Source organism: Rutilus rutilus (assembly GCF_951802725.1).
Source record: "Rutilus rutilus genome assembly, chromosome: 6".
In the NCBI taxonomy this organism is placed as follows: domain Eukaryota; kingdom Metazoa; phylum Chordata; class Actinopteri; order Cypriniformes; family Leuciscidae; genus Rutilus; species Rutilus rutilus.
Window position 1 is genome coordinate 22,466,611 of NC_140214.1, and position 15,988 is coordinate 22,482,598.

The 15,988-nt window shown below is 36.4% G+C and overlaps 1 protein-coding gene and 1 long non-coding RNA gene across 2 annotated transcripts; one reads left to right on the forward strand and one right to left on the reverse strand.

Annotated features, from left to right (window-relative positions):
• Positions 1-8,029: 8,029 nt before the first annotated feature.
• Positions 8,030-10,197, forward strand: gdf15 (Growth differentiation factor-15). The gene is made up of 2 exons (XM_084412747.1): positions 8,030-8,467; positions 8,873-10,197. The coding sequence occupies exons 1-2, from the start codon at positions 8,149-8,151 to the stop codon at positions 9,619-9,621; spliced, it is 1,068 nt and encodes a 355-aa protein (XP_084268873.1). The 5' UTR covers positions 8,030-8,148; the 3' UTR covers positions 9,622-10,197.
• A 2,193-nt stretch (positions 10,198-12,390) lies between these two features.
• Positions 12,391-15,173, reverse strand: LOC311292080. Its single transcript, XR_014627663.1, has 3 exons — positions 15,020-15,173; positions 14,483-14,826; positions 12,391-14,144 (listed from the first exon to the last, which is right to left on the reverse strand). It is a non-coding gene; the product is annotated as an uncharacterized lncRNA (long non-coding RNA).
• Between the last annotated feature and the right edge of the window lie 815 nt (positions 15,174-15,988).

Consider the following 15,988-nt stretch of genomic DNA (forward strand, 5'->3'; position numbering starts at 1 on the left):
TTTTGCATCTGGACTGGACTGCTTTTTGATTTGGATTGCCTTTTTGGATGTGTTTGCTTTTTGTGACTCTTCTTTTTCCTGGTAATGGAGCAGCAAGAAAGAGGGAATCCTACCCTGTCTGGGCTCAACAGAAGCATCAGTGTCCTCATTTGTACCACTGCCATTTTTACGTTCCCCTGCATCCCCTGTTCCTTGTGAAAGGATATTTTCCAAGGCTAGAGAGATTTTGTCCAAGAAGAGGAATCATCTAAACCCCAACACACTTGAAATAATTCTGTTTCTCAATAAAAAATCTATTGTAATCCTTCCTTCCGGACTATTCTGTTGCAGTTTACTTCTATAATCTGCTAAATGAATAAATGTACTTTATTACACTCCCTCTAACATAAGCACTGCACTCAACAGTGTCACTGTTGTTGTTCATACTGTCACTATCCAAAAAATGTATGAATAATTAATAAACTGTGTGTGTGACTGCACAAGTAAATTCAGACAGAGAAAGATACATATTTTATATTATACACAGTAATGGACAAATGTCTGATCATGTCTTTTTATTATTGCAAATGAAAGGTTACAGACATCAACAGTGAGTAGCCTACAAAATAAATAAATAAATATTTGTATTTATAAAAATATTTTTATAAAATATACATTTAAATAAAAATATACAAATAAATATTTATATTTCTAAAAGTATTTTATAAAATATATTTTTTTTATAAAAAAAATTTTTTTTAAATAAAATTAGGGAGGGAGGGAGGGAGGGAGGGAGGGAGGGGGGGCGTGGCTCTGAACACTGGTTCAGAATGAATTAATTTGTCTGCTATTTCTTTGCACAGTAGCTAGGTGTCACTAGTGAGCAATGCTGAATGAAGCTTCGAGTAATGAACCTTTGGCTGAAGCAATGGACTGCGAGGTCTCAGTGGTTCAGGAAGCCTCATTTTGCCATCACTAGACACAATGCCACATGGGTTTGGAAAATGCCATCGCCTGGTTATACTCAAGCCCTGTCACTGCGAAACGGATGCTGCTCGCTGGTTTAAAGGTATAGCAACACAACTGTAGCCTGCAAGTTTAGGGAAACAATAAAAGAAATGCGGGTGTGCGGAGTGGAGGAAGTTGTCATAGAGTCTGACTGAAAGAAGGGGTCATGGTGGGGTTTGAACGTCACCGCGCCGGGACACTGAACCCGCCTTCTTTCACTTTACATGCATAGAGTGTCCCATACTCCCCATACTGGTAAGCCCGAGTAATATGCTACTAATGTTGAGGATATAATAATGAAAACACTCCCAAACTCTCAAAGAAACGCCCTCCTCTGACATGGCTTTAAGACTAATATTCATTTGAGCGTCACGAGGTTGTAAATTCATTCATGCCAATACATTTCTTCTTATAACTCTGTATGAATGTTAATACACATTCATTAAATACATAAGAAATCCAAAAAATACTGAGTGCATCTTTAAGATGTTGCAGACTGATAAATAATTAACTAATTAAAAATAATGCTTAAAACCACAACATTTGACCTCACTGCCCTTATATATTTTGACTCCACATTTTTTTGTTGTAAAATACAATATAGATACTAGAAATGTAATAGGTTTGATATATTTTTTTTTAATTATGATATAATATATTAGTTACACAAAAAATGAATTTCATTTGGTCTCCATGGGACTGAAAAACTTATTTTATTTTCATTTTCAATACAGACTTTTGGGATTTTTTTTTATATTAAGCTACTAGAAATGTCAAAAAACATTACTTAAAAGCTATGACAGTGACAACATTTTATATTAGAGTAAGAAGACTATACTCACATATTTCCTCTGCGTGGAAGGCTTAGTTCCTTCTGGAAAGAAAGAAATATTGTGTTATAGCCTATAGGTCATAACATAGCCTATAATACACTGTTGCAGAAACCAATGGCCTGCCACCCTTTTTTTCTTTTTTTAGCAAAGCATCAACCAAGTATGTTTTAATGTACTGGATTTAATGAAAATACAAAGCATGAGTAAGAAGAGCCTTGGATTTCAAAAGAATCAAATATGATCATACACAACAATAGTCATTTAATGAATTTTAAACACTAAACCACTGATCTTTGTGACATCGCCTAAACCAGAAACAAATTCTCCAGTCCACTTAGAGCTCAACACTGAGGGAGATTCAAGATTTGTCTTATAGAGGGAAAGCATTCACGTTTACAGAGTTTAACAGCCTTAAAAACGTCAGCCCACATAAATGTTACACATAAAAAAAAAAAATTGAGCAATTATGTTTTTGCATTTCTGGATTCACTGAAAGCTGTCAGTGTTTTTAGTATTGTCACTGACTCTTGATTTAATGCTTATAAAACTTCAAGGTCTTAAATCATAATTATTGTAATAAAATGATGCTATGACCTCACAAAATTCCTTGGTAATAGCCAAGTTCCTGGCAAAATCTGAAAACTGAAGCTACTCAATGTCTCATTGTCCCTTTTTGGCTGGAGAATCACTGTCAGTAGGCTCAATGCCACTGAATATTTGGATGGACATCTGAAGATAATCAGGATGTATGAGGCCAAATTAATACTTCATTAGTTGCAAGGTTGGAGTGTATAATCCTAAAACTCATTAAAGAGTTCAGTTTATGCATGGTACAAAAGTTTCTCTTAAAAAGCTCAAGTGCTTACATGGAGCCAGTCCCTTGCTTTCCATTACAAATAATGCAAAATACATTTCCATAAAATCATTTGTGATGGTGGAATGACTATACCATTAATAATATACATTATTGAGATCCAAAGCTCAGCCTTATGGACAACTATATACTCTTCTGCTTTTGGATATAAATTTGTCAGCCCTCAGAAGTGGGAGATGTTTGTGTCAGCTCATTTATTGTTTTACTGGGCTGTCGTGTCCAAGGGGACTGTCAATGTAGTGTACTTTGTCGCTTTGAATGAGTGTCTTGTAAATGACCAATAACAAAGGTTGTCTTGTTTATTCTCCAATAGTTTTGTGCCTTTCCTCAAGGATGTATACGCTTTTTATGAACTAAGAAATAAGCTACTCTTTCTTAAAAAATAAACAATAGCCTATATCTTTCACAGTACTCATGGTCTCTGCCAAAGTAAAGCTCAGAAGTGCACTGAATTCAAGTTGGGCTTCATAATAAAAATTCATCCTGTCAACAAATATATGTAAGGAATAATTGACTCCAGGCCGTTGAATTATTAGAAAAATAATGCACATGGTGATGCGGCCAAGCGGAGAAGACATTATTTTTCATCTCATTCCAAGCCTCCGTTGCTAATAACAAAACGTCATTTTAGAGCTAGTAACGGAGGCTTGAGCCACTGATAGCAGACTAACGCAGTTATTAATGCAGTTATAAGAGAGAGAGAGAGAGACAAAGACAGCTACAAAGAGAGATAGAGAGAGACAGAGAGAGAGACAGAGATTAAGCAAGCGTGTATGAATTAGCCTACCTGAATCTGTGTCTCTCAACAGTGTTTGTCAACAGCTGTAAGTTTATCTGCTCAAAGAACAGCGCCGTTATTACCTCGCTAGTGAGCAATTTCAAGTAGACTAGCTGCTAAACTATTTTACTAATAAAATCATCAGAGCAGCGCTGACAACAGGTTTCTGTGCGAGTGTGTGTCCGTACTGTATGTGTGTGCGTTTGAGTGGGAGAAAGAGAATATGTGCTTTCCATAATTATGACGTAATTATACGTAATTACCTCCACCTGAGGTCAAGAAGTTAAAAATATAAAGGATTAACAGGACCAAAAACAATAATGAGATAAAAAAAAAATGTTTTTAAATGTCATGTCTGGCATCAAATGTTATTTGCATTCATAATAATAGCCTATATATGATTAAAATATTTCATATGTTTACAGTTTTGTGTACCATGGATTAGGGGTAAATTGAAGATTTCTAAATTATGTAATTTGTTGCTCTCAAACATGGGGACATGGCAATATCAGAGTTTTGGACGCATAGCTTAAAAAACTGTTACAGACTTTAAAACAAAATATATTTCTCATTTTTACTGTCGTTCAGATTTTCAGGCAAATATAGCACAACACACTTTAAAAAAAATCTATTTAGACAGATTTTTATGCACATTATTTACTTTGGGAGGGTCGTGCACAAGGGCGCAAGACCTTGTAGGTCTTTGCATCATAAACAGGTCTTTCCATCATAAACAGATCGAAGCATAACACATGCAGTAATCACCATGGTAACTGCTGATGAAACGTGTCGACTTCACTGTTTTTTTAAAAACCGAAACGTGCATAAAATGTCGCGATTATAAATACATATTCTATTCATGATGCATACTTACCAAGTATTTAATCCAAAAACCGTTTATTTCCAACACTCGCCACGTCAAATCAACCCATTTTAAACACTATGAGATTCTGTTCAATGTATACAAACAAACGGATTGCTAAACGTGTGAAATAAATAAGTGGTTGCAACTAAGAACCATGTTCACTTTACAAAAATATAATAAAACATACTGATACTGATAAACCACTAGATTTGTGGTGTTAAATAGAGATACAGCCTATATCCTCATATATTCAGATAATAGTCTACTACGGTATCACTCATGCACTCTTACCTGGAGACCACGCCGCCTCAGTATATTTGGCTCATCCATTATGAATATGTATTGTAGGTTTCCTATCGTTAATTTAACCTATCCCGTAGGGATAAATGTCTTTTACTCATGATATCTCTAAGTCACCCAGTCCATCCCTAAAAAAAGCGAGCACTTTGTCACCTGACTAGAGGATGAGAGAGTCTGCGAGGAACCAATCAAAACACGAATCTGTACAATTAAGGCGGTATCGACGTGAATCAGGTTGTTGTTGTGCTGTAGCTTCTCGAAGTGCTGTCTTTCATATTAATTTAGGCTGCTTTGTAGACGGTGTAGTTCATTTAAAGAAAAATCTTAACCAAAATGTAACTATGTGAAGCTATTTTACTGAGTATTGTTGCGTCAAATGAATGAATAATTAGCATGGCTGTTAATTGGTTGATTTTTTACGGGTAACTTTAGCTTAGAAGTTCTGAAGATCCATAGAGGTAATTTACAGAAATGTTTGTATCTGGTACCCTTAAGGTTCACAGTTGATATATGCTGGGCTAAAACATGAATGCATGGTAGGCTAAAGCTGCATATCAATTTTGCAATGCAATTTCTGGTGTTAATGTTTAGCTTTGAGTGAAAGCTGGCAAATAAAATCATATTTTACACCAAGGATGTAATTATATTGAGTATTGGGGGCACCCAAGATACTGATGCATGACCCCCTCTGTCATGTAAGTATTTGTTGTATTTTATTCTTTGTCTTTTGCTAAATATAAAAGCCTAGCACAGGTAGCCTGGCACTGTCAGTCATGTGGGATGTTGTCTCTTGGCTGATTATTGTCTGTCTCCAAGTGGCACCACGATGCTTTGATGTAACAATGGAACATTGATTGAAAAACATCACAACACTGCATGAGTCACTCTTTGTCAAGGCTGTCTGCTCTCCTTTTATGCACAGAACACAATCTTTAAATGATCTTACAATGTTAATTCTTGGTTGTTTTTAATATTCAAATGCTTGAGTGCACATTTTGTGTGCTTTTTTTAAATGAACCATGATAGTTTCCTCTAGTAATTTTTTTTGTTGCACATTTATTTATGAATTTATTTTCTGTGCAGTTACTTGCTGTGGTAAATCAAAGGGAGTGTGGCCTTTACAGTCCACTGCTTTTTGTCCTTTCCTATTACTGTGTGCGCCTGATGCACTGTGTTCCTGGAACAAAGGCAGGGTCGTTTGTGCTTGTTAGAGTTGTTTGAGCACGACAATGATTATATTATATCCAGCTTTTGAGGCTGAACTTTTCCCTGCTTCCTTCCTTCCCTGGACAAATTTATGTCAGTTTTAGTTTTCAGTAGATTCTAGTTCGATAATAGGTATTTGTTGTGACAGAATTTAGAGAGGAGCTCTGACTTTGCTGTGATTCCGTTGTTGTTGGTTTTTAATTTCCATAATTTCTTTATTAACCTTCATTGCTTTTTTGATACATGTAACTTTCATTGTCTTTCAGTTTGTATTGACTTTAACTTTAAAATATATATATATATCCCCCCCTGTTTTCAGATTTTGTTATTTTCCATAGTAACCACTAGAGGGAGTCATTTATCTATATTCATCTTCAGGAAGCTATTTTGTCTGACAACAAAAATTGGATGATGCTCTTTTTTTTTTTTTATCATCCTGGAGATTTGTGACACTCTTGCTTTTACACTTGTCAAGCGTAGCGTCAGTTCTGGCAGGTCACATCAGTCAAGCTTGCATCAGCTCTCTCAGCTGATCCATGTCTACCTATAGGAATACTATGCCTATCACCGTATCCCTATACATAAAATCCATTCAGAATTATCAGCAGCTTTATCTCGTTGCTCAGGAGCTAATTACCCTCCTCCATCCCCAGCTCCTCCTCTCGTCCAGTCAAGACTTGGCCTTCTGATATTCCTCTTTGAATCGGACTCATTTTCTTGAATCATGTTATACATAAATCATTGAACATTAATAATATCCGCATTACATTTATGTTGATTTGGTTCTGTTTACCCCTGTTCTGCTGCTCTTATCCATGCTAGGCTGCATGGATGGGCAGGGAGTTCTTGCCCAGAACAAAACCATATCGCCAATCCTGACTGTATGCGAATTGTCAATCATCTTCGACGATAGAAACACTTTTATCTCCTCATATCTCATATAATGTATGGACCACAGGGGAACAGACAAACATTTGTACTACTTTTTAAATAGCATTGCTAGAATGACCCATTAACCCTTACTTTTGTGAACACACAACTGCCCTAAATGTGGGTGTCTTATGATGCAATTCTGCTGTAAAATGTCATCACTGTAGCCTCACTGACATGTGTTCACAGATTACAGAAAGGCTTGTTTATCTGTGATCTAAATGTGGACGGGTCTCTTATGTAGTTTATGGAATTATGGAATTCATTGTTAGTGTGTATTTTTGTAGTTTAGTTGTAAATTAACTGGATGAACTTAACAAAGAGGTACGTCCAAAACACTCAAACGTGCCCTTTAACCTGTTGCAGTGGCAACAGATTTAACATCAACAGTGGTGTGTAAAATATATACAGTCTATACATAGGTCAATAAATGCAATTTTTCTAGTTTAACATACTGTGTTCGTAAGAGTTCATTGTGGGTGTGTATTGAATGCGTAATGTATGACAACCTTCCTTCGTGTTTTAAATAATCGAAATGCTCCATTACTCAGTGTGGTTCTCTTGGCATTCTGACACACGCCACAATGTTTGTTTGAAACATACCTAAGAACCTTTCGCACACTTTTACCTAGAGTCATCTGAGCATGTGACACAACATGTGACGAGTTGCCTTAGCTTAGCCATTTATGCAAATTATTCAACCTTTTTTTTTTTTCTGTCTTGCTTTATTTCACTACCATATGTGAGTTTTATTGTACTGCCATCTATCGTTCCACATGTAAACAGAAATGTGTCCTATCTGAAAACAGAGTTTTTTTTTTTTTTAATGATCATATGAAAGTCGTTTATTTATAAAGACAAAAGCAAGTTTAGGCAAGACCACACATATCGTGGTGGTCCCATAATTATAGATTATCCTTTGTTATTATGAATTTGAAACAGACTGTGTGTGGACTTAAGATCATTTTTAATATACTGTACACGTAATTTAGGTCTGTTCAAATGTAGAATTACATAATGGAGAAGCATAGCACAGAAATTACTTTAAATAAAAAATAATCTCCAACTATTCTTGTCTTATTTGGCCTCATTATAGATTTTTATATTTGTATACATATTATCCAGTACTGTTTGCAGCAAGTCCCAAGTCCAAGACGAATTTCACTTTGGGGGTGACAGTATTATTCTAAAATCCTACTGACATGATGTCATTGGATAGGGAATGACTACTGTATGTGTATAGTTTCATTGTGGGTGTAGATGAGCAATCCTCTCTGGTGAGGCGTGGCCTGTACCTGTATAAATGAAAACATGCCTGGAATGTCATTCATTCCTCTGACCAACACAAAGACAGCACAAACAAAAAGAACTTGCCATGCAGAACTCGGTAGCACAGTGCTTTCTCCTTTCTGTTGGGGCTGTTATTTTTAGCTCTTGCCTGAGTGAGTCTACAGTTCAACGGGAGCATGGGGAAATGGACATGGGCCTGCAGCTTGAGGCTCTGAAAACCATTATTCTGGAGTACATGGGGATGGAGGAACCACCCAGGCCTGGTGGAAGAGCATCTCACCAGGACTTGGTCAGGATGTACCGTCAGTATAGGAGAATTGGACAGCTGCTTAAAGGGAATTCCAGTGAAGGGCAGGAGCCTCAGCCTACAAGAAGAGCCTCTACAGTGCTCTTTCCCACAACAGGTACGTTTTTATTGTAATTTTTTAAAATAAAAACGTTATATTTATATATATATATCGGTTTAAAGATATATGTATGTATATATTTATTGGACCAAAAAAAAAAAAAAAAAAAAATGTATGTAGTTTGCATTGTCTAATTTCTCACTTTTCCCCCTGAACTGAATGTAGTAAAGTCAATATTTGTTATGTGTGTGCGTGTTTGTGGTGGTGTCTATCAATATATACATACACACGCAAAACATATTTACACATACGTACATTTGTTTTAAATTGAATGTATGTATTCACTGTACTCAAGTGGATTAAAGATTAAAATGTATAATTAATTTATTTGGTATATGTTTGCATATACACATTTGTTTTGCATTGTCTAATTTCAGTCTTTCTTTATTATTTTCCTAACAGTACAGCCTCTGAATTCAAGCATGGATTCAAGGCACCAGTGGTTCAGAGCTGCTTTCCACAAGAACTCGCGCATCAAAACTGGAGTCAACCTTAAACATGCAAGGCTGCAAATTAAGAGACCGCACGTGTACAAAATTTCACCCGGCCAGCCATGGCTATCAAAAGACATTGTGGTTAGAATGCATAAACCTCCTGGTTTTCATAAAGAGACTGTATTTCACACGCGGGACTTGAGCTCTCGGGATGTCACGTTGGATTTAACAGTTGCGGTTGAGAAGTGGCTTAAGGACACAAGTGCTGAGCTTTTAGTTGTTGAAATTTGCCTTCTCAAAAAACAAGAAGTGAGTACACAATCCATGCCTCGGCTTAGTTTACAACTTGACCAAGCAGTGAGGAGAAGCAGGAGAGCTGTCTCTACTAAGGAGGAAAGTGTTGAGGATGAAGGTCACTGCAGGCGAAAGTCATTAAATGTTTCCTTCAAAGAGATCGGCTGGTCAGACTGGGTTATCGCTCCTTCAGGCTATACTATGCACTACTGTGATGGTTCCTGTCCGCATAATTATAAACCCGCCAGCATGCATACTCAGGTTAAGTCTCGTCTGCATCTTATGTCCAAAGGAACAACACCCGGGCCTTGCTGTGTACCAGCTGCCTATGAGCCAATGGTTCTCATGCACTATGACAGTCGTGGAAAGCTGAAACTCACGCCTTTCAACGATTTGATAGTTAGTAAATGCCACTGTGCATAAGCAACATTGGCATTAAAGGAGACTTATTAATAACTGAACATTATAATCTCAAGACAAAAAGGAGGCAAAATATCTAGCCGATGAAATACAAATAAATGTTCTTATTTAACCTTTGGTTACATTCCTCTGGTTTATAGTAGTTTGACGACTTCTGAAACCAGATGCCTGCTTTCCTGCATTCACTGACATGTTGGGTACTGTATTTTCACATGATTGACATACTGGAATATCAAGTTATTTATTGTAATTTATTTGAAAAGTTTTGTACCGTCTTTTTTAGTTTGTTACTGTGTTGCGAATGAATCAAGAAATCTTTTGTATTTTTGAAAGAATGTAAATAAAGTAGTTGTATTCCTTTAAGGAAATTATCTATTTTAAGTATGGATGTTCACTGTTCACATTTCAACAAAGACGATTCAACATCCTCTCTGAATATAAGATAAACATCCTCAAACGTTTTTTTGTGAAACCAAGTCAAGTTTGAGCTGCTATGAAAACTCTGGATGTTGTTAAAAAGCTTTGAATCCACATTGAAATGACCTCTTTGTGCTATTAAATTGTGGAAAATATGTCATCAGAATGAATTATTTGTGTATGACTCACTCAGATCATATAACAATGAACTATAAAATGAATTTACAAAACGGTTTACTTAAAGGGTAAACTTTTAAATTACACTCAAAATTTTGCAATACCCACTCAGTTATAGATAACCTTCAAGGTGAGGTCATCATGCCATAAATATGCATAAAAGATATTTATCCATGTCATCCAATAATACGCATATTTATCACATCTATAAAGATATCCCAGTTCTTACATCTGTAGCCTTGAAAGCACACATAAGTTTCATTGGCCTTGACCAGAGAGTGAATGCTCTCTAAAGCAAGCACAGTGGAGAGTTCATTTGTGACTCAGTATTTACATAATACTGTCACGATAGTCCATAAAAAATGTGTTGCCTATTGACTCCGCAGGATTTTGCTGACTGTAAATATTTTTGAGATACATTAACTGATGTATTGTTTTGACACAATGTAATCATTTCATTGATAAGAACAATAATAATTTGTAATCATCACACAATCAATCATAAAGCAATAAACAAACTGACTTCCTTGTACTTCTCATTACTATCACTTTATCTGCTTCAAACAGAGAAAGTACCGGCTCATAGGCAAGGCAAGGCAAGTTTATTTATATAGCACATTAGAAAAATAAAATAAAATACAGTACAGTACAAACAGTCGGACGAACAGTGGCACAGTGCTCATTCAGTAAATGCATAGCTAAACAGAAGTGTTTTGAGTCTGGATTTGAATATGACTACTGTAGGAGCACGTCTGATCTCCTCTGGAAGCTGGTTCCAGCTGCGGCTGGCATAATAGCTAAAAGCAGACTCACCATGCTTAGAGTGAACCCTTGGTATTTCTAGCTGATATGATCCTAATGATCTGAGTATCTGATAGTAGGTTTGGATAAAACAATGGGCCGAAATAAACAAGAAATTGCTCTCTACTTGTATGTGGGTACAGTAGAACTATAGTAAGGGAATTCACCTTAGCATATCTGGCTGTGCCAATAACCTGGAAACATAGTTTGGATAAGATGTGTATCAGTAGTCTGTGATGATTGAATGCCCCAAGGAAGTCACTAAACAAAGGTTTTGCTGCCAGGATTGTAATATAGACTATTTGCATATATTGCATATATATATATATATATATATATATATATATATTAGTATACTTTATTAGGTACACCTGTTAAACTACTCAATTACATGGCAGCAACTCTTTGCATTTGCATTTAGGCATCTAGACACGGTCAAGACAGAAGTTGCTGAAGTTCAAATTGATCATTAGAATGGGGAAGAAAGGTGATTGATGTATTACTTATCACACTAAATAACATTATACAAAGCACCATCCCTTTGAAAAAATTATACCTGAAACCAGACCTCTGATAAATCTCAGAGGAGAATGACCAGACTGATTCGAGCTGATAGAAAGGCAGCAGTAACTCAAATAACCACTTTATACGAACAACACCTCGAACCTTGAAGCAGATGGGCTACACCATGGTGTCACTCCTGTATACTGTAAGAACTGCGGACAAAATTGGACAAAACTGTTTCCTGGTCTGATGAGTTTCAATTTCTGCTGCGACATTCATGGTAGGGTCAGAATTTGATGTAAACAACATGAAAGCATGGATCCACTGCTGCTGGTGTGTAATGCTGTGGGGGAGATTTTCTCGGCACACTTTGGGCCCTTTTGTACCAATTGAGCATCATTTAAAATGCAGCAACCTACCTGATTATTGCTGACCATGTCCATCCCTTTATTACCACAGTTTGCCCTTCTGATGGCTACTTAGTTCCAACAGGATAACGCGCCATGTCACAAAGCTCAAATTATCTCAAACTGGTTTCTTGAACATGACAGTGAGTTCACAAATGGTCTCCACAGTCATCAGATCTCAATCCAATAGAGCACCTTTGGGATGTGGTGAAACAGGAGATTTGCATCATGGATGAGCAGCCGGGAAATCTGCAGTAATCGTGTGATAATATCATGTCAATATGGACCAAAATCTCGGAGAAATGTTTCAAGCACCTCGTTGAATCTATGAATTAAGGCAGTTCTGAAAGCAAAAGGGGTACTAGCGTACTAGCAAGGTGTACCTAATAAAGTGGCCAGTGTGATAAATATGGTACGTTTTCTTTACAAAGACATTTTTCAATAGCTGGAAATTACAGAAAACTCAGAGAATTCATAAACACTTTTATTGGAAAATGATGGCATACTGTACATGACATTGATGATTAGTTTTTACTTTCCAACTCATTCTTACTAAAGCTACCAAGACCATTCACCAATGACCAAGTTATTCTTACAATTTCCTCAAAACCTTATCTGTCAACAGGTTAGATAATCTTACCTCACTGAAAAGTTTCTTTACACTTCAAGCACACTTCACAAACCAAATATTTAGGTTTGCAAGGCATAAAAATGCATGTTCACGGTCAAAAAATATAGATAAGATATCGTGCAAGTGAATCTCTCTCATATTTGAGCCCTGTTTCCGAACCCTAAAGCTATATACTATGAAGAATGGGACAGTTGTTATTTAGTCAATAACAATCTCATCTGAGATCTGAGTCTGAGAAATATATCCGGAAACAGTGACTTGCCAACAGGATATGCAGCAACTGTATTATACTTTTTCAGAGAGATGTGTATGAACAACACCAAGACTATAGGGCAAGCAAAGACTGAATTGTGCATTTCTGATTCTGACATTCTGACGGCTTCTTAGCGCCATAAACCCACCTACTTGTCAAATGTTCCACTTGTTTCGTTTAGTTGTGGAAGTGGAAAAGACACTCTCAGCTAATATGTAGCTAATCGCTGAGAGAGAAGATTTCAGTGGGTCACAATGACATCACAATGAAAAATCATAAGGCACAGTCAGGATGAATAGTCATTTCTGTCACCTAATTGATAAGAAAGCTTGAAAACAAGTTTTCTATAGACGTAAGCATAAATCTTACGAAATATGACATGCACTGCACATATTTCCATTTAAAAGATTAGGTTCTGTAAGATTTTCTACTGTTTTAAAGTCTCTTAAAATATATTTTAAAATAAAATTTTCATCAGTCATTGCTCCAGAAAGTGCCACATGATCCTTTAGAAATCAAATATGCTGCTTAAAGTTTTTGTGGAAACCGTGATACATTTTTATCAGAATTATTTGATGAATTGAAAGTTAAAAAAACAAAACAAAAAAACAGCATTTATTTGAAATATACAAATGTCTTTACTGTCACTTTTGACCAGTTTAATGCATCCTTGCCAAATAAAAGTATTGAATTCTTTGGAGAAAAAAAACTTTTTAACCAAACTTTTTAACAGTAGAAGTAAATCATTCTGGAAGCAAACATTTTTAAACATTAAAACCATGATAGAGGCACATGTGAAAAGCCCCTTGCTGAAAGGTCCAGCATATGGACCAGCATCTCAACTAGAACAACTTAGCTATGTTGGTCCACCAAACCAGAAAAAACCAGTCTGTACCAGCATGGAACATTTACTCTGGTCAGAGCTGGTCTTTTCAGCAGGGGTTGTTTGCAATCGGCAGAGACACCTGTTAAAGTGTGATCAATGAGGTCATGATTATATTTTGCTGTCTCACTGAGTTCAGTCACTAAACTAGGCTGGCTCATGTAATGTTTGTAAAGGCATTGCATTGCTCAGGTCAAGTCTATTTCTTGGGCAGAATGTTTTGCCCTTAATTTTACCATCTGAAAATAAGGATGTTATTGTTTCACATCATGCCAGCACAAATTATTTTACTTAAGGATTAATATTGGACAGCAAAACACTTCAGACTTTCAAGCATCTGGCATGATGTAAACATCCTCTGAGATTTCTGCCTGATCTGGATGGAAGAGGGCAGGATCATTGCTGTAGATTGCATCATCATGCGGATCACACTGCAGGTATGCTTGATGGGGCCTAAACGGGGGCAAAAGTGAAATTCAGTTCTTGAAAACTCAATTAAATCCTCAAATAAAGCATTAAAAAACGTTATAACAAGGTAAATTGCAAAATTTGCACCAACATATAATCCAATAAATATTGCGTCAAAATAAAAACTCCTTTAATGTTACTCTCGATTACTGTTATACCACTATTGCCACACATTCATGATGTCACTGTGATCTTGCAAAACACAGCAAATAGAACTTAGCAGGAAATTCCATTACTACTTCAAAGACTTATTGCAGCCTTCTCATCACCCAGTTTCTGATGATCTACAGTACATTACGACAAATTTGACTTTTGTACTTTACCAGTGTGTGTCCTCACTTTGAACAGCACTCCGATTGGACTGTCCACTCTGAAAGTTCTCATAGATTGGGCTCTGCGGTGCAGGTTGAAGTCCTCCAGCATATTCACTGTACGGAGACTCTCTGGAATGACCATCGTGGCTCTTATCTTGGCTCTTAAGTTTATTAGATGACTCAATATCAACTGATTTTCTGTGTCGAAACCAGAGTAGCACTGCTGTCCCCGCCAGAAGCAGAGCCACAAAGAATATAGGCAAACCAACAGCAAGTCCAAGTGACGGGCTGATGTCACGTGTCGTGGAGCCATTTGTAGAATAACTTGCAGTGGAAGTACTGTTATTCATGGTCTAAAAAAGATAGAAAAAAATTATGTTATGATAGGCCCTATCTAAAATGACAGCAAAACACTCAAGCATTTAAAGCAGAAAACATCCACATCAATGTATTTCACAACAAGAGAAAGTGATATATTGAAATTAATCAAATTAACCATGTACTAATGTAACCCAAATGTATCGTTCATAATAGAAATAACCTTACCATATTGTGTAGGTGACACTTTATATCCTATGTCTGTATCGCAGCAGCTGGCAGAAATGGTCAAGCTGCCGTTTGCTGTTTCTTTTTGCAAAAAGCCTTAAAGTTCCTCTTTTAGTGAAATAGTCATGCAACCTGGAAATGCACACCCCCACATAATCATTCTTCCTGTTGTCTTCTTATAGCAGTTATTTGCTCTGAAAATTAGATTTGTGGGTTCATGATAATAGGAGCTATAAATGATATTCAAATAATAATAGCTGAGCATGACCTCTCAAAATGTACCAGTTGTTCATAAAATCTGTAGCCTATTTTCATCCAATGTTGATCACACAGCCGTCAGAAATAAAAGAGTTTAAATCATGCTATAAAAGCAAATGTATGTAACAATCTATGCTAGACTGGCCCATAAATAGCCTGAATCATTGAATGTGACTAGTTTGAATATACAGAAATGAAAGTTGGTTAACAAGATCAAGACTTCAAACTGAAGCTCAACATTAGAAGAAAAAAAAAAAGAAGAAAAATGTGAAAGTAGCTGAGATGTTGTGGGCAATGCTGATAGACATCCTCTAGAAAAAGAGGAACTATGTTATGCTAACATTGCAAGACCAGTCAGCATTATAAAACTAGTTTTGCTAACAGTTTTTCCTGGGACTAATGTACATGTACCAAATGTGGTTTCAAAAACAATGCCAGCTTAATGTAAAAAAGAAACAAGCAAGTCGCGGTCACTGTCCTGGTCGCTTGTGCTTATATCACCCCCTGGTGTTAAAAGTAATGCATTTGCCTTCAAACTAACACGTTTGCATGATTGTTTATTTTTGTTAGTGGGCAAACTGTGAGGATGAAATAGTATAATTATTATTATCATTTTTATTTAGGAAAGAACTACATAATTATTGATTAAAAAAGCCACTTATTGTGTCACCTGAGACCCATTCTCTGTAATGTTGACTAGCATGAAGCTGG

Excerpts from the sequence above, each read along its gene's own strand:
- gdf15 (XM_084412747.1), top strand. The coding sequence starts at position 8,149 with ATGCAGAACTCGGTAGCACAGTGCTTTCTCCTTTCTGTTGGGGCTGTT. Across the intron at positions 8,468-8,872 it reads AGTGCTCTTTCCCACAACAG|TACAGCCTCTGAATTCAAGC; the intron begins GTACGTTTTTAT and ends TTTTCCTAACAG.